The sequence below is a fragment of the Dryobates pubescens genome, chromosome Z (genome assembly GCF_014839835.1).
Source record: "Dryobates pubescens isolate bDryPub1 chromosome Z, bDryPub1.pri, whole genome shotgun sequence".
In the NCBI taxonomy this organism is placed as follows: Eukaryota; Metazoa; Chordata; class Aves; order Piciformes; family Picidae; genus Dryobates; species Dryobates pubescens.
Window position 1 is genome coordinate 12,048,807 of NC_071657.1, and position 19,813 is coordinate 12,068,619.

The window sequence follows — 19,813 nt, forward strand, 5'->3', positions numbered from 1 at the left end:
CCTTCATCTGTATTCTTGAGGTCAACCACAATGGCTAGGATGACAGATTGCCATTGGGCTATTTTAGAAAACCTTCCCTGTCTGCAATAGATTAGACGACTGACTCTCTGGAAGCACCTTCCATGTTTCTTGGAACACAGAGGTAGAACTTTACACTATCAGCTCAAAACAGACATCGCAAACCACATCCTGGGCTGCATCAGAAGAAGAGTGGCAAGCAGGTTGAGTGAGGTGATTCTGCCCCTCTACTCCATCCTGGTGAGGCCTCACCCCGAGCACTGTGTTCAGTTCTGGAGTCCTCAGTACAGAATGATGTATCTGTAGAAGCAAGTCCAAAGGTGGCCACGAAAGTTATGGAACACGTCAGCTATGAAAAAGACTGAGAGAGTTGGGGTGGTTCAGCCTGGAGAAGTCAAGTCTTTGGGAGACCTTATCATGGCCTTTCAGTACTTCAAGGGGGGCTGTAAGAATGATGGGCATAAACTGCTTAGCATGATCTGTTGGGACAGAACAAGGGGTAATGGTTTTAAACTAAGAGGGTAACATTAGACTAGATAAAAGGAAGAACTATTTTTACATATTGAGTGTTGAAAATACTGGAACAGGCTGCCCAATGAGGTGGTAGATGTCCCATCCCTGGAAACACTTACGGTCAGGCTGGACAACCTGATCTAGTCGAAGATCACAGAATCACAGGACTGTTATGGTTGGAAAAGACTTTCAAGATCATGATGTCCAACCATTATCTAACTCTGCCAGGGCCATTACTACACCATATCCTTGAGAACCACAACTATGTGTCTTCTGAAATTCAGCCACTTTCCTGGGCAGCCTGTGCAGTCTTTAAGGCTTTCAATGAAGAGGTTTTTCCTAACATCTAACCTAAACTTCCCCTGCCGTAAGTTGATGCCATGTCCTCTTGTCCTATCAGTTGTGACTCGTGAAAACAGACCAACACACATCTCTCTACAACCTCCTTTCAGGTAGTTGCAGAGAGTGATCAGGTCTCCCCCAGCCTCCTTTTCTTCAGACTAAACAACCCCAGCTCACTCAGCTGCACTTTATAAGACTTATTCTCAATACCCTTTGCCAGCTTTGTTGCCATTCCCTGAGCATATTTCAGTACCTCGATGTCTCCTACTGTGGCACCCAAAACTGAATCTAGTACTCAAGGTGTGCCTCAGCAGTGCCAAGCCTAAGGGGACAATCACCTCTCTAGTCTTACTGGCCATGCTGCTCCTAATGCAGGCTAGGATGCTGTTTGCCTTCTTGGCCACCTGAGAACACCACAGACTCATGTTCAGCCAGCTGTCAGCCAGCATCCTCAGGTCCTTTTCTGTGGAGCAGCTTTCCAGCAACTCTTCCCCAAGCCTGTAGTGTTGCATGGTGTTGTGGCCCAAGAGCAGGACTCAGCACTTGGCCTTGTTGAAGTCCATATTATTGGCCTCAGCTCATTGATCCAGCCTGTCCTGATCTCTCTGAAGAGCTTTCCTACCCTCCAGCTTATTGCAGGGAGGTTGGGCTAAATGACTAGATGACCTTTAGAGGTCCCTTCCAAGCCAAAGAATTCTATGATCACTTTTTAAGATAGTTGATATGAAAACCAACTCAAATTACATTACCTCAGAACAGAGGAAGACTGCCAGATTTGCTTCCTCATTAAAGACTAAACCCTGACAGAATTATCCTCCAGGTCCCTCACTATCAAGCTACACTGTGAAGGACATTCCTTAGCAGCAGAAGAATCCCAAACCAGAGAGTTCATATAGTATGGACTTTGCTCAACTGCATTTGTCTTGCCACAAGTAATTAGTATTTATCCTGCACAATGATGAAACAGATGGATGTGGAATACTAATTAGCAGAGCAATACAACCCAAAAGCCTTACAATTATTTAAGCAGAAATAACTAAAAACTTTGGAGATGTGGGGAAAAAAATGAGTAACTTTTTGGCATATGGCTCAAAAAGAATGATATAAATTAGAGAGAGAAGTGCATTTGCTGGCCTTTAGTGCTGCTGTTATATTTTACAATTAATTTTATAGAGCTGTACTCTAGTGGTTTAGGTCAATTAAAGAGCTTCTCTCTACAGGACAAATGCAGTACTCAGGTAAGTGAGTATCATCATAAATAAACAGGCCAACTTCCCCCCCCCCCCCAATCTGATTGTCAGGGCTACCCATATCAGCTTCAATGGGCTGTCTACTGGATGGGAGTAATGGAAAGGACATTTAATTGATGAATGGTGAGTCCAGAATTTACCTAGAGTATTGTCATTAAATTGAGGCATAAAAACAAATACAAAGAATTAGCCTAGGAATGGAAAGGCAGCAATGAAAAGTTGCATCAATGTAACACAGAATTTAAGATGGACTTCAGGCCCCTTCAGCATAGCCTGCTAAGACAGATAGCCACCAAAGTCAATTTTGGTAGCTTGAGCATCCCTGTTTAGCCCACAACCATGAATGAACTAACTGCTGGTCAGAACTGCCTGAAAAATCACTGCTGCAGCATGCCAGTGAGAGAAAGATCACACTGTGAATGGCAATAATAGGGGCAGTTCTAGATGTTGCATTATGTAGCTCTTCATATCTTGCTAAAATTGCAGTATCAATAGTGCTTGCTAAATCAGCAGGTGGTTCCAGTAGGAAAAGTGAGTTTTGCAGTTCAGACAAGACAAACCAGACATGAATTAACTCATCCCATGATCAAAGTATGCATCAAACTGCTCAGGATTCTGCTGGGTATACTTTTCATGCTGTAAGCCATATGATCCTGCATTCTTCTCTTAGACAAAACTCTAGCTGAAGTCAACAGGCTTTTAGGGTAATTTAAAAGGGCTGGGCAGTTACAGACACATCTCTTAGTAGAGAGGCTGCACGTCCACAAAGAAGAAAGATAACCACCAGCTGCAGCAAAAGCTACTATTTATCAGTACTCCGTAAGACATCTATAAATATGGCTTAAATTACTGCAGAGCTCACCCAGGACCTGTACTCCTTAGGCAGGTGCTTGAAAACTAACACCAAAAATTAACTTATCAGTTATCTAAAGCCAGTATCTGTATGTGACATTGTAAGTGTGTGCAAACTTACTTTGGCAGAGGCTATCAAAGGGCAGCAAATGGACTGGCATTGAGATACAATGAAGATAAACTAAGAACACACTCAATACTGACTGGTCAGAAACAATTACAAGGACACAATTTCAGCTATAACTTCATCCTCTGCTGTGTGTAGGGACATAAAAGCTATGATCTAAAAATATATGAAGTAACTTGTACTTCTCAGGAAAAAGAAGCCTTGTCCTACCAGAGTTACCAATGTATATACCTTCCTTGGGTTCCTGAGGCCAGTGAGACCAGAAAATGTAATTGTGAAAGTGAAATAAATCCCTGCCAGATAGGCAAAACCTCTGCATAACACTTACACAGCATGAATACAAATTGACATACCAAAGCTATGAGACAATGCTAGAATCAGGGGATATCATTACAATGTTGAACTGCTAATCACATCTCAAAATAAAACAACACGTTTATTTCACTGTTAAAATCACAAGGGGGGAATCGGCTCTATCTCTTCTAACATTGGGCTGGCACTTACTGCCCTAATGTACATCTTCTGGGAGCAGAGAGGTGATTTATGTTCAGATAAAACCCAAACTCCAGTATGACAACCGCTCTTTATGGGTAATGATTGCTGTTACCAGGGACTCAAACACTGATACCCACAGTAGCTGCCTGGCTGCCCACCTCAGTAATAATTCCAGTAACTTTCTAGGAAGAGACACCAGTGTTTGAGAAGTTTACACTGCAGTGGTCCTAAGCAGAAACCAAATAAAAAGAAAATATCTGAAACTCATGCTGCCCTGTTACTGAGGAAGCTAAAAATAGAAAGACTTGGAACAAAGGTACAGGAGATTTTTCGGTTCAAAAAGGGGAGTCCTGGAAAAACTGAGATAGCTATGAAAAAAACATGCTAATTAAAAAATAATTACGTCACGGGTTTCTTGGGATCTTACAAAACCCCCTCCAAGCCGGTCTCCCCTCCCTGCTCCCCCCAGCCCGGTCAGATCTTGTGCACAACAGCCGTACCCAAGGAAGGCTGCAAAGCAACCCCCGGACCCCCAAATCGCCGCCGAGGAAGAGCCTTCCCTCTACCTGGGGACATCAAGGGGATTCGTGCACAGACCCAGCTCTCTGTACGCCGCACCCCCCGCCCCGTCCAGCACCCCCGGAGACCCGCAGCACTCCCACACCCCCAACTCTTCCTGCCCCTGGGGAATGTGCAGGCGTGAGGTTACCCGCGGGGATGGCGGGCACATCTCGTGGGGTGGGCGAGGGCAAGGGCACGTTCCCCCCACCAGCATCCTCTCTTCCGTCCTTGCCTCTTCCCTTCCCCTCCCTGCATTCCCATTCTCCCTTCCCCTCCTCGCCTCCCCTCCCTGCGTTTCCATCTTCCCTCCTCGCCTTTCCCCTGCCCTTCCTCGCATTTCTACCGACCCCGCGCCACTACCTCTTCTGCTCCGCTTTGTTACCCCCTCCCCATTCCCCGGCGTTTCCACCTTTGCACCCACCGCCCGCAAGCCCGCCCAGGGCCAGACAACTTGCCGGAGCCGCAGCCACTGACGCCTCCCCCCGCACCCGGAGCCGCGCTCGCACACGGACACACGGACACACGGACACACAGACAGCCGAGAGCAGGGCGCACGGACACAGCGCAGCCCCGTGCACGGAGGTACCTCTCCAACGCGCGGACGCTCCTCCGGCGCCCAGCGTGCGCCGCCAGCTCCGAGCTCAGCCCCGGCACGTCGAGTCCCCCCTTCCTCCTCCCCCTCCTCCTCCCCTCCTCGCCCGCCCCCTTCGCCGACGCCAGGAAGAGGGGGGCAGAGCCGCCGCCCGCGCCGTCCCGCCCCGCCGCGTCCCGTCCCATCCCGTCCCGTCCCGTCCCGCAGAGGCTCCGCACATCCCCCCCGTGCTCATGGCCCCGCCGCGCTCGGGTTACCCGCCCGGCTGCCAGCCCTCTCCTGTTACGGATGCGGGAGAGGAGCGGGGGAGGGATCCTAGCCCTGGGGGCGGCCGAGCTCCAGCAAGAAGCAAGGCGGTCCCGGGGATGTGCGGAGCTGGAACTCCCCGCCGCCGGCAGCTCAGGGTGTCGGGGTGCTTCCGCTGCTGTTTGGTTTTGGTTTTGGCTTATTTTATTGTATTTATGCTTTTATTTAATTTTTGTTTGTTTACGTCTGGGTTAGTTGTTTGATCGGGTTTTCTTACGTGGTTTGGCGGTTTTTTGGGGGATTTCTTTTGTTTGTTGGTTGGGTTGTGTGTGTGTGTGTGTGTGTGTGTGTGTGTTGGTGTGTGTTGTTTGGTTTTTTCCCCCCCCTTCTTCTGTTAACATGTTTCACATAGTGGGTCTGACTTCCATGGACATCTTCAAATGTCCCCTGGAACCACAGCAGGCTCTGGCAAGAATTACCATCGGTCTGCCACCCCTTTTGTTAAGAACGTCTGCCTTTTACTTTTGGTTTCAATGCAAACTTAGTTATCCTCTCAGCTCTTGTGCTGGAAGTAAGGAACAGCTCCTAAACCTTTCTTTGAGCTGCTCATGGATTTGCAGACCTCCATGGCAATCATTTTGCATCATTCTTTCTCCTGACTGAACGGCTGTAAACTGCTCATGGAGTCCTTTGTCAATAGGCCATTCTGCACCTCTTATCCTTGATGGCCTCTTGAATATCATCCTGGTCTAATAGAACACATTTGAGACAAAGAAACTAGTTAAGATGTAGGCAAAAGATGGTCTCACACAGTGGCACAACAGTGTTTTAATATTTATGAGGAATTTTTGAGCACAGAGCTGATGTTTCTATAAATCTCTGTCATACTCTGGGATTTTTTTCATGCAACGGCCAGCTCAAAGCCCACCATTTTAGGTGATTATTTCTCTGTGTGTACCATTTTGCATTTGCCTACACAGAATTTACATTGCCCAGCCTCATAATGTCCTTGGGTAGTTAGTTCTTCACAATATTCCTCCTCATTACTGACCCAAGTAAATTAATACCACGGATGAACCTGGCTATTTTACTCCCTTTCCAGGTAAGATACAAATACTCTGAACAACACATGTCCCAGCACTGATCGTTGGAGACCCCCACACCATTCAGCATCTGCCTCCATTGTGAGAACGGGTCATTTATTCCTGTACCTTGCATTTTATCTTCTAAGCAATTATTGAGCTATCCCAGGGCTTTCCCTCTTGCTGTCACTGCTCAGTCTCCTTAAAAGCTTTTGTCAAGAGCCTTTTAGAAACCCACTCTGATATGGAAATTGGATCACCCTTATCCACATTTTCATTGACCCTTTCAGAGACCTCCAAGAGGTTTGTTTAAGACAGGACTTTACAGCAGCAATGTTGACTCTTCTCAGATAGATCGCATTAATCCAGGTGTCCTTTCTTTCTAACCCAATTAACATCTCTGTATTTGCACAGCACAGGCACAAGGTTTCCAAACCTCTAGTTCTCCAGAGTCTGTATTAAAGTTTAGTGTCACATCTGCAATCCTCCACTCTTCAGGTGCCAATGTTTTAAATGAGAGGTTACATGCTGCTGTTGCTAATTTATCCTCTGGTGAGGCTCAAGGACATGGATGCTCATGCGTGGGCACGTGGTGTGTACCCGAATGCCTGTGATAGTGAAAAAAGCTTGTAATGAAAGCTAATGGTACAAGGACAAAGATGCATACATATCTAATTGCAGAACTATATGCTGGTGCTGCTACTAATATCACTAAGAAATTATCTTTGTAATAAAGTTTATGTGGTCATGGCCCCCTTTGCAAGCATACGTGTCTGAAAGCACAAAGAGTATGGTAGAGACAAAACCCCACCAAGGTCTCTGACCCAGGCAACTGTTTGACATTCTCTGTATCTGCAGCCATCTGTTTTCTCTCTCTCATGCTTTGCTGTAAATTCTCTGGATCAAGGATGGCCTTTTTTAATGCACATTTTTTACTTACCACTAGCATATGGCATTGGAAGGAGGAAGGCGGAGAGCAGCTCTGAGCACGGGTGTGTTTCATTGCACCATCTAGGAATGTTTGCAGTTCAGTTACCTGCCCCAAGACAGGACTCCTACCCTTTGTTCTTCCACGATGCAGTACAGCTACACAGGGCATGTGCTACAACTGCAATACAGCTCTATTCAGCCTGTCTGCAGGGAATGAGCAGAAGGCAGAGGGAAGCTGCAGCTCCAATGTCTAACTGAAACAACTGCATGAACCTGCATCTCTGCTCACACCTGCCAGCCTGCCCCACAGGTATACAAGCCTGTACCCTGCCCCCAGATAGATATGCCATCCAGATGACAATATGGAGCTGCTGAGGAGAGAGGGAGAAAGAGGAGTGTGAGGGCTGTATTCCTTTTGGATGTTTTACAGTTCTGACCATGTGGGTTTTTAGAAACTCAACTGCTAGAAACCAAATATGCCAGTTACCACAAGCAAAAGAGGGAGGAAAATAAATTAGTCTTTTGAGTTGCAGAAAAACTTCAGAACCACTCAGAAAGGTCCCCTCCAGGCCTCAGAATCTAAATTAAAATAAGCATTATCCAATCTCATGCCTTTTGAAGACCTCAAGTTTTGGAGACTGGTAATACTGCACTGTAGAGAAAAATCCATTATATTCATAGCAGACAAAGTTGTTACGTTGCCAAAGGGGGAACTCAGACCTCCTATTCCAGGGTTCCCACCCCTCTGCCCTTTTGTTCCAATTGTTACCTTCTGCTCCTCTCCTGCTTAATGGCCTTATGGAGGATTGGACTGAACTGCATGACTGCAGCACAGGATTTTTGTTCCATTAGATAAAGCAGGATCACACATGACACTGATACTCTGAATTTTGGTTTTGTTGTTTTGTTTTGTTTCTTGTGACAGGGATGCATTTACCAAGTATTAATTAGGTAGCACATGACTAACATACCACAGAGGAAATCAAATGTACATTTTAATGAGTTTTGCCTATTGCTTCTGATTTGCATTTTCAACAGTTACAACAGCAGAAGAAAATGATGTCTTGAAGTTCCTATTTAAAGATGGTTTTTTTTGTCAATGCTCTGTAATTTTTTTTTTAAGCATTACAGAGGTCATCAGGTAGGGGCAAGATGGAAGATGGAACTGCCAGAGTGTAGGCTTCCCTGACTTTTACTGTGATTTAAAAATACCTTTATGTAAATAACTGCAAGATTAGTCACTATTGTCCTAAAATTCTGGAGGTAGGAGGAGTGTAAAGATCAGGTGCATTAAACCAATACCTGTTGAGAAAAGAAGTTACTTTTAACACTGTTTTATGTGGCCTGTGAATTGAAAAGGGATATGTCACTGTCAATGTTACTTTATCTCTCTTCCAATGTAAATTGCAAGGCTGGGCTGGACATGTAGGGAAACCCCCCAAAAAATGGATTCTGAGACTCAAGTGATGTACTTGGGAAAGCTAAAGGAAGTGCAACCAATTAGCTGAAATTCTCTGCAAAACCAAGGGTGTGTTTCTATATGCATAACCTGTGGACAAGCGGACTGGTGCCACTGAAGACAATGGGGACTGCAAATGTTCAATACCTCTGACAACTGGGCCACATACTTGTGTGAGACATTGTTATTATACAAAAAGCTCTTATTTCTACTCCCCCTCCCTTTTTTTTTTTCTCTGCCACATAAGCTGACCTAGTTTACAGTCTGCCTCTGTACAGATGTGTCCTCTTCCATGGGCAAAAAGAGGACAGAGCCATTGCCAACAACGAGAGTGCCTGGAAAGGGGAAGAGATATGGGTCAGTTCAGGGTGGGAGATAAAGAAAGACATGAAAAACAGAGATGTTTGGAGGACAGAAGACAGAAGTAAGGAGAGAAAGCAGTGAAGCCATATCCACATCTGCTGCTCCTGCCATGTCCAGGAGACAGAGGAGTTACTCAGAGTCTTTGCTTTAGCATTTTGTCACTGTATTGGAGCCTAGTTTCAGTGAAGCAGATTTTTTTATTGTTATGCAGCAAACTTTCAAATTAAGAAAAAATTGATGGGGATACTTCTTCCTATTAGGAAGATTTATTATTTTTTCTTTTAGGCTGTTGTTTTACAGCCCAGCATACTATTCTTAGTCTCTGTGAACTCCCAAAGATGCTGAGAGCACTTCAGAATAAAGATAGGAAGAAAAATACTGTGATAATGATGCTGGGTATGCCAGGCACTTATATTACGTTTCTAAAATGAAATGCAGTCCTGAATGATTATGCCTGACCTGGTAGCTTCTACACTGAGTTTCACCAAATATGAAAAATGAGTTTTGCTTGGCATGCAGATTTTTAATTGTCTTAGATTAGCTGTCAAAGATTTTTGTGATTAGATTTGTTTTCCTTTCCTTGTGGTTCTGGTTATTTCTCTGACTGCAGAGTGACATGCAGATGAGCTGGATGAGGGAATGCACTGGCTTCCAGTAATGCATATGAGATGAAAATGGGACTTCTGTGTATTCTCTGTGCATTTATAAAACTAATGAATGCAGAGATCCGTCACTCAAATAGAAGAAGAGCTGTGGGAAATTTGGAGGTCGCATTCATAAATGCTTTATTTTCAGTTTAGGGATGAAAAGCGAAGTATTACAGAGGCAGGGAGCTGCCAGCAGGGAACTGACTGGAGATCCCTGTTTTATTCCTGGTATTGCTGATAACCTGTGATGTGACTGAAGGCAAATCACTTTCCTTTAGTTGCCTATATGAGTTGATGAATTTTAGGACAGGGACTGCCTGTTAGGTGTTTGCAGAACATAACAGAACCTTAGCTGTGGCTAGGGAGTCCAAATACTAACGTAGTATGAACTTGCAAATTATTTTCTGAAGTTATTCAGCTGACTAACAAGATCATTTACACACATCTATTATGTGTTGGAAGAGCTTGGCAAGATCTCTATCAGCAGCAGGCTATATGAGTAATCTCATTGATTTAAATGTAACTCCTTGAGTGAGTAATGTTTTAGTACCAGCTCCACAAACTGTTTTAGTCATCATCAGCTTACCAACTACTTGCGTAGCCTTGCCAGCACTTACCACACAGCGCAGTGTATTTTACTGCATGTAATTCTGTCACAGGAGTAATACCCAATAGTAACTGTTTGTGTAACCTACGCCCACATGAAAAAGTTGCTCTGTTCTGCAGTTGCAAAACAGCCAAGTTTCACTAGCATTGTGTTCTCTGTGGTTCATGGGAACTGTTACTTCCACAAGAAATCCAAAGAAGTATTCATTACCTGTGATGTTGTAAAGAATAAGATTAATTTTTTTTATTGCCACTCAGGGAATTCCACTGCAAAACTGACTCATGGTGCTCCCTCCTTCTTGTGAAGAGGCAGTCATTGCAAATCTGGAGCTGTAAGGTTTCATTTAAAGCTCTTTATAACCTTTACTCCAGCTAATGTTTTCTGCTTTGATTACTCCTGCCTTATCTTAGTCTCTTTGTACCCTCTTCCACAATAGCCCCTGTTTCTTTCCGCTGCTGTGGGCTTTGTGCCTCCACTCAGTCTGTTCCTTTTCTAAAGCACAGAAAAAAATCCCATTCAGTAGTATCCTTCTTTTATTCTACAAATCCTTCTTTCAAGTCTGCTTCATCAATAACATCAACATAAGGCAGACCTGGACAATGCCTTGCTCGTGTCCAGCTTGCCTGATTGAGCCTGAACATCCTCAGGGGCAGGGAGCATATCTCTATATACTTTCTGAATTACTGCATGCATAGGAAGAGCCATATAAATATAGCACAGCATTACATATTCAACATTTATATTAACTGCTAGGGCAAGATAATCACAGACTACAGTTCTTCAACAATTATGTACAGTTGCATATTATTCTTCCAACTAAACAGGCACAGCAAAAAAGATTTAAAGAGCAATCATTATTTTAGAAATAAGGAACCTCTGTAACTCTTCTGTGTAATTCTTGAATAGTATATTCTCACAAAGAGCGTTTGTTTGTGAGCTAGAGCTTGATCCAAAGACCAGTGCAGGCTCTTCCAATGCATTCAATGAGCTTTGGATTAAGTCCTTGCTGAGGAACAGATGCAGGGTTTTATTCACTACCACTAGAACAATAAAAATGACAAGACAAACAATAAAGTTTTCTACAAAGAATAAAGCAGTATTGTTCTGCAGCAGCTTAAATACATTAGGCTCTACAGTTAAAAGAAAGTCTGTAGAGTTAGTATAATTGTTTGTGTAGCCCATTCAGAAAATATACAGTGCAAAAATGTTTAAATATCTACCCATAAACACTCGAACACTGTATTTCACTGAGTATTCAACTTACAGTATTTGCAAGGACTTGGTTGTAAAGGTAGCTACTAATTCTAGTTGTACAAAACAGAAAGTAACACAGAAATAGTTTGTTGAAGGGGGAGAGATGCAATTTTTTTTATATGCTGTGGCTCATTGATGAATCTGAAGTGGCTACCTCAACTAGAAACAGGCTTTTCTTTAGTAATTTGTTCTCATTCAGCCTAATGATTTCTGTGTGGTCACTTGATGCTATCATAATGTAAGCAATACTGGGTGTTGAGGACCAAAGACATTTGTCCTTGCAGGAAAAACTGGGGGCAGAGTCACCTCAAGAAAGATAATCCAACAAGGCAGATAAGAAGCTGTGGGAGGCACAAGAAACTAGAGTGAAATAAAAGTGGCAGCAAATAGGAACAGTTATCAGAAACTCAGCCATGTGGCAATATGGGATTTTCAGCAGAGACAAAATATGATCAGAGGTTTTCAAGAGATCTTGTTTGATCTTGCAAGGAGATCTATCAGGAGAGAGAGAGAGTGAAAGCAACAGGCAAAAGAGGATGTTTTTTTGAAACATGCATGGATTTATGTGGGAAGTAGAAACTGGGAAAGGTAGCTGGATTAGAAGAGGTTGCAGTTACAGCAAAAAAGTCTCTTGAGACAAAGATGTGGAGAAAGAGGTGCATTTTGAAGGAGCTGAGGTAGTAGCATGGTCTAGTGCAAGAAAGTGTAATTAGCAGGAAAGAACATTACACAAAACTTTTAAAACCAAGATAAGAATCGAAAGCTGATAAATAATATTACACAAAACTATTTATGTAACCATTAAAAACAATACTATTTAAATTTCATATGCTCATATTTAGGTGTTCCTAACTCTTTCAGCTCACAAGGAGCAGCCTCAGAAACAAATCAGTATTCTTAAATCCTGTACATTTAATTACCAGACAGAGCTAACACAGTGCTAACATCAACTAAATGCAGAATGGCACATTTGTAACACTTTTTCCTGGAGGGTTGCCACAGGTGTGCACTGACAATTACAGAGAAGACAAATCCTTCTGCCTTTGCTTTTACTTCTACATGGGGAACCCTATCAGCCTTCAGAGACTGAAATCCCTACTACATAGAAGAACAGCAAGACTCACTTGCCACACTCCTAACCTTTCCACCTTTATGTTGCTATAGCCTTAACAAGCGGTCCTGCAAATTCTTGATGTGATCTGCTCTTACACGTTTTGCACACTGTAGTACAAATCTTCAGTATCTGATCTGTCTTCTCCAGATATTTTACCCAGCCCTCCCTATATCCAAGGCTGTATGCTTGTTCCTTGCAGTGCTATTACAATGGTGCTAAATGCCTCCATCTGGGATGCAGAATTTGCTGCAGGATGGATGGCAACACCAGCAATAATTCAATGAAAAGTCCAAGCCCGCTTGAAGGCCCTCAGGAAGTCAGAGACAAGTGGATAATATACAAAGAAGAAATTCTTTGTCTCATGACAAAAAATGTGCTTTTTTCTCACCAAACACAGTATCACAGTTTTCTAGAGATGTATCTCTTCCTTGAATTATCAAGGGAACAGCCCCAGTGACTAAACACGTGGCCAGCCCAAGGGACCGGCTGTCCCTTCTGCAAGCTGATGTCTTAGTTTCGCTGTGTTTTGCAATGATCAGAAGTGAAATCATGCAAAATGAAACTGTAATGAGAAGCCTGCTAATTAAAAATACACAGTGTTCTGTATGCATATTCAGCTCTGCACTGTAAAACCAGTGTGTATTTTAGTGTCTACCATGCTGTTGGAGCAGGCAGTCATCTTTGTCTTTGGATATGAAGGCAGGTGGCTATGTTTTACACAGGCACCACAGCTTGACAGTCTGGTTACTTTGCTTTGACAGTTCCCATGCAGAGCAACAGAAATAGAATTACAATACCAGAGGTAAAAGCATAAAGGCTTTGATTGTTCTGAACAACTCATGATCATCTGTCTTCCCTGACCAACATTGCCTGCCTCAGTCATGGTATGAAGATGTACTTGAGAACAATTACCTGAGACCATAATTGGAAATGAACTCTAAGCTGTGTGCTGTGACAAGCGGTTCAGTAACTCAGATGGATCCTCCTCTCCATTACCCATCCCAGTTCCACTGACTTCAGAATTTCTTTGACTTAGGTTCTTTGGTGATAAAAGCTTTCACAAAACCAGTGAAAGAGCAAACAAAATTCTATATCTTGGATAAAATATTCCAGCAAAATAGCAGCATCATTTTCACTGCAAGACATTCTTTCAGCTTTCTGCTGGTTCTTTAGGAGTTGTTCACGAAGACAGTCACCCAACCTCCTGTACAGCAGTGCTGCAGAGAAACCCAATGGCATATACATACATCTTCTTGCTTCTTAGCAGTCAGCAGTAATGATGGATGAAAAATAAAGGAAAACAGCTGCAGTTTATGGTACTCCCACACACATACACACTCTCCTTTTTGAGCAAAAACTGCAAGAAAGGCTCAGTAATAAAGTACATGGTATTCTGAACCTGCACTCCTAAAAGAGCTGCAGGCATAACAGGATGTGTTTTAAAAGCAACAGTGAAGACGCAGAATTTTGCTAGTTAGAAAAGAAGGAAGAAAAACAAAAAACCCCTCGAAGATCATTCATAAGCTTTGGCTTGTTCAACAATAAGTCCAGCTTGGCTAGTTCTGAGCACATTACATGGAGTGGCTCCTTGGGAAAAACATGTTTCTTTCTTTCTTGTAAGAGAGAGAATTATTTTGCTTCATGACTAGAATGAAGTGTAATATCTGTTTATTCATGTGTGTCTTCAGTGGTCATGCATGTCATTATGCATTAGATATAAGAGTTTTCTATTCCTTATTGACATTGTTATTGAGTTGAAGCATGCAGTCTAAAGCAGCTTGTTGCTTCTTGTTTGTTGAAGAGAACTTTTCAGATCTGTACTTAGAGTAAGTTGTTGAAAATAACAGTAACTGAGAATCTACTTTCTCTTGGCATAATGAAAAAATAGATTACAGATTCTTTCAACAGTTAATCTAAAAAATTATAATTTCCTTGTACAAAAATAACATTGCCCCTTTGACTTTAGTGATAGAAAGAACAACTGCTCTTGGGTTTGTTTCTCTTAGCAAATGCAAATTCATGAGTCTAAGCCCTCCACAAATTGATAGCAAGTTATTAAAGAAAATTTCAGTGCTCCGTCATTTGCTAAGACAAAATTAATTTCCTTCCATGATGGTAAAAATACTGTCACGGACTTTATTGACTTTACTGTGCTAGCATTTTGCTGATTCTGCTCATCACTGCGTCAGTGGCAGCACTGAGTCAGCCTCCCTCTTACAGAGGTCTACAATTAAACCTCCTCCTTCAGCAGGGGGTCGTTATTAAAAAACCAAGACCTGTTTTACAAAACCAAGGACAAAACAACGCTAAGTCAGATTTTGTTCTGCCTGGTGTTGCACTCCCAAGAACTGGAAGTACTGTGGTATTAAAACAAACTGCATTCTACAGTCATTGAAAATTCCAGCCCCCACCTCTTCTTCCTTTAAGTATGACCTTAGCTTAAGGCAGAGAAAGTCCAGGACTGATTAAACTGTAGCTCAGAGCTTTCCCAGCCGTGCTACAGGTCTTGCTTGAGATATATGAGCTGCCACAAAGCAATACTACACTAAGCAGAGCACTGATAGTAAGCAGTGCAAAATGTCTGGGAATGCCTTTGCAAGTCCATGTCCCAAAACTATTTAAATACCTGATATAACCATAATGTGAAAATTACATTTTGCCACCTTTGCATTATCAGTTCAAACCTTACTTTTATTGCCTGTGTTGCAAGGCATTTGCCTAAAGAAAGGTGGATTCTCACTGACTGATACCCCTGAGGATGTGTGGATTTGCTGCCAAGGATATGAAGTTCTGTGCTATAATGTCTGTTCTAAATTATTAACAACATTTAATCAGATTCAGACTTGTTGTTTATTAGCAGATCTGGGATTATTTTTTTTTTTAATTGTTTTGTTTTAAACACCAGATTGGGCTGGCCTTCTTTGGGGTTTATTAGCACTTAAAACCTGTGGGAAACTTGAATTCTGAGAAATTTATTTTTTTTTTTTCAATGGTAAATGAAACTAGTAAATATGATTAGAAAATTGTAAGGCAAGGTTTTCAAAACATGTTTGGCATTTACAGTCTTTAGCTGATTATTCACCACAGTCTTTAAGATCTTCAAGCTAGCTGATCTTTACTTCTCATAGCAAATTTTACTCGCAGACCAGAGTAAGATACAAACTTGCTATGTAGAAGTCTTTAAAAGCCTCTCCAAATGAAAGAGTTAGTGGGCTACATTTAATCACCTGTAATTTAACACAAATCTCCCCTCTTTATATAGTAGAAGTCTGAAATCCTCTTCATCAGTTTCATTTGAACCGTTTTAACAGAGTTGATTACTATCTTAATTTAATTTAAAGACATTTAAAAGATTAAAGCAAACTTAGGTATTAATATGGGCTATTCTTATCCAAGTCTATATTTTTATTTCTAAATACTGTTTATGACAGAAGTTGTGGAAGAGCCCTTTAATTTTTAACATGGCCTTTTTAGCTGTTAGATGTATGTGCTTCACACTTAGCAGTGTCAGCAGGCCTGAAGATGAATGTGTTAGTTCTGCAGGAATTCACTGCCCATTCACTCCCTTTCTGCTCCCAACATATTAGAGATAAATTCATTTACAGCTCTTAAAAACACAGCTGTACGCAATCCCAACAAGAATGATGAAGAAATATCCACATCATGTCTTTTCCAGAGAAACTGTGTTTCTGTGTACCACCCAACCACATCAGGCTGCCAGGCAAGGGCAACACTTCCCAGACACTTGCCCTCAAGCAAATGAGCTGCCTGTACATGGGTTTCTAGCGGATCAAAGGAGGTGGGGTAATGGCAACAGCAGGGGGGTTCAAGAAGAAAAAAAGTGGAAGGGAAGGTGAGCAAGGCACTGAATTATGATAGAGGTGAGGAAGGATTGAGCATTGGTTTGACACCATCTTACAGTGAGCTGTCAGGATTATTTAACAAGAGCTCCCACGAGATGCATTTTTATTGAAGGTTCTCCTAATCTCAGCTGCGGGCCCAGACTTTTAGAGATTTAGGAGGAGACCCTGCAGGAGTCAAGGAAATGCAGTTTGCTCCAACAGGATCTGCAGTGCAAACTACTTCCAGCCCGGTGACCTCCTCACAGCTGAAGATGTGACCTATGCCACTGAACACAGGTTGCCATCAAGCATTATGTTTGAGCACAGCACAGGATTCCTGTGCTTCCCACAAGGACACAGTGGGAGGAGACTTACCCCTGCACCCTCCTCAGCTTCAGGACTTTCATAGAAGCACGGTCCTAGTGGGTTCCTTGGCATCATATCCAATCCTCCTGTGCCTACAAAACCAAAGATATTTTATTGCCCATGGGAGAATAAGCAAGGAAAAGAGGTTGCTTTACTTTGCTTGAATCCATTTCTCACAGCCATGCTCTGTTGCCAGCCTAGTATCTCATCATCAGGAAGAGTACAAAAACAACGACTGAAAGATATCTTTGTCTGCTATGGAGAGGTAGCCACCTCCGGGAGAAAACACAGTGGGTGCTTAGTGGGTTGCCATACCCTGCAGTGGCTATGGAAGGATGGATTAATTTTCATCCCCTGCAGTGGCCATCTCTGTCTCTAGGGTGGTGCCCAGTGCTGGGGGAGCTGGTACTGCCCTAGTTCCTGCTAGGTTGAGCTGTAGTCTAACTATGGATACATGGTAGTGCTTACTACACACCTGTATCTTTCTTTCCAACAGTGTTGGCTGGTGGGTTTTCCTGCTTTTTGAGAGCCTCAGATAGTGTCTGTACAACTTATGTGGCAGAATCCTGTAGGTGTTTTTAACTTTTTCCAGCACAGTTTCTTTGGCCCTAACCCCTCCTCTTCCCACATGCTCAGCTATGATATTCGTATAGCCCACAGAGTCAACAGGGAGTCCCCAGCAAGGTTTAAAGACTGCATTAAAACCAGTGGAAGTGTAGAATAATGAAACTGGGAGCTGTTTTTCTTGTTGAGGTCTCAGCACTCTGGAGAAGTCCACAAATCCAGAAGTCTGATCCTGTGACTATCACAGAACTGATCCTTCCTTTGAATTGTTCTCTGCTAGGGTTCCTCTACAGCATTTCTGCTTTGGAAGCAGTGCTAAAGAAAATTAACTGAGCTTATTCTGTCCTGATTTCTTTCTTTCTGGAGGTTTCCACCACCACCACCACTCTCTCCCCCTCTTCCCCTCCCCCTTTTATTTCCATCTCACTTTGATAGCTTTATTCATTATAATCTCAGGCCAAAATACCTTTCCTTGTTACATGTCTGCAGAGCTTTAGCACGTTGGACCTCTGTCTGCTGATACATGCATGCTCTCCTGCTATTCAGAGATGTAAAACAGAGCTGTGTGCCCTTTTTCAGTGTTTCACTACAGTATCTCTCCATGCTCAAGCCTCCATGTGTCTTTTTTGCTGCAGTGTATTTGGAAGTGCAAAGTCTTCACTGTGTTTTTCTTGTATGAGTGCCTCTGCTTGCATTAGCAAGTAGTTGTGTAGTAGGAGTGGATCAGAGGATAGGAGCAGTTGGTGCTGGCATCTCTAGATCTATTTTGTAAGTATTTCCAGGATTTCATGTCAGACTAGATTTAGTGTGATTCCCTGGGCACATTGTTACCAGCATTTAGAAGCAATAATACTTGATCTGAATATTTGTGCTTCCACCAGAGTTTGAAAAGTATATCCTGTGAGCCTGCAGAAGAGTCTCTGGTTTCCTTTTCTTCAAAAGGACTCACATTGTATTAATTACTCCACATCTGAACCAGTGGCAATTGTGGTTGAGTAAAGAGGAACGAGTTCACTAAAAAGCATTCTACTGTTCTCTTTCAAAGCACTGATGTATATGGAGCCTATGCCTACCAAGAAAGGACAATCCAGTGACTAGGATGCTAAATGTAGGTATGAATAGTTTAATTTCACATCTCTGCCACAACCAGCACAGCCCTTCTGGTCTTGACCTAAGTTGCCCATCTCTAAGTGATGTTCTGCGTTGATGTGGTAACTCACGAAGCATTAAGAAGAGATCTCCATGGTACTATGTATACTTAATTAGAAAAAAACCCAAACAAAACAAAACAACAACAAACATGAAAGTCCAAGGCCTAGAAATTAGAAGAAAGAGGATATATTTCCTCCAAAGTCTCACAAACATATAAATCTCATAAGCCTGTGAGGAGACTTCACCAGCATGCTGTTCGGTGACAGCCTGTGCCTACTGCAGCATAGACATCTAACTTGATGTGCATGAAGGACCTGGCAACTTCATAATCACACTTGGATGTGGAAAAAATCCCAAGTATGTTCACATCCATGGACATTTTGTAAAGGCTGCACATAGTACCAGTTCACGCTGCCATTAGCACAGCTAAAGTTTTACATCTATCATCATCTGCAGCAGTGATGAAGTAACTCAACCAGAACAGCTGCAGGATGGCTCCATCAGCATTATTGAGGCTCAGTGGCTTTTCATCCATCTCTGTGTAAGCTAGCTCCAGTTCTGTATAGCACTGTGCTGACTTATTTGTTTCCTTTTATTTGCTGTTGATTTCAACTGTGAATAGGGTTTGATGGATGACAGCAGTTTAACAATAAAGAAGATCAGACAATACAACAGGAATAAAGCTGAGCTAACAGTCTCTTTCCTTAAGAGACATATCCATACAAACTTGGGAGAGAAATCAAAGTGCAGATAATAAGAAGAAATTTGGGCTCTCAGCTTACCAAATTCAGCCAAGGGAGAAAGGAACAGAAGTCGTCAAGAAAGGAAGGATGAAGCTGAAGTGCCAGAGATGGAAGTGCAAGAGACGGATGGTCACATCCTAGTGATGTAGTTGAGAGTGAAAGTGCAGAATATGGATGAAAAATAGAGATACTGATGAAGTATCTGGAAAACTGATGTGCACACCCACTCATCATTCATAACAAATAGAGGGAACAAGGGGAACTTTAGCAGTTTGTTCTTGAATCACAGCTCTTCATGGTAAGTACTGTGACCATGGGAGAAGCACCTCTAAGATGGTTAGTAGTGACCTGGGGCAGTAGAATCATGACAAACAATCATGATGGTCCATCCATCTCATTCTGTCAACCCCTTTGGGGTTGTCTTCTACTTCTGTAGGTCCAGGATGAAGAAAGGAAACATTAAGGTATAATTCAGATACTGAAGTATGCGAGCTTTCTACAGGAGCCTGCATGTTCCTTAGAAAATGCTTCACAAATGCAACAATTATTTAGAAACCAGAGGCACAGGTTCTTAGTTGTGCTATTTGTTTTATCAACAGAATGATCTGTGTTTTCAGCATATAGATGCCATTGCTATGTTTTTAAGCCGTTTCAAAACCACTCCAAGACCTGTAACACTCAGCCATTATCACTG

At 42.6% G+C, this 19,813-nt stretch overlaps 1 protein-coding gene across 7 annotated transcripts in view; it reads right to left on the bottom strand.

The window, feature by feature from the left end:
• The window catches only part of PALM2AKAP2 (PALM2 and AKAP2 fusion), a 298,140-nt gene that overhangs the window by 102,919 nt on the left and 175,408 nt on the right, over positions 1 to 19,813 (bottom strand). For 5 of the 7 annotated variants that reach the window (XM_054177878.1, XM_009902125.2, XM_054177880.1 and 2 more), the window contains one exon: positions 16,670 to 16,752. In XM_054177878.1, coding sequence (XP_054033853.1) covers positions 16,670 to 16,752 — 83 coding nt within the window. Of the gene's footprint in view, positions 1 to 4,613; positions 4,682 to 4,744; positions 4,833 to 16,669; positions 16,753 to 19,813 lie in introns of those variants that run through there. The other 2 variants (XM_054177885.1, XM_054177886.1) reach the window with 2 other exon arrangements.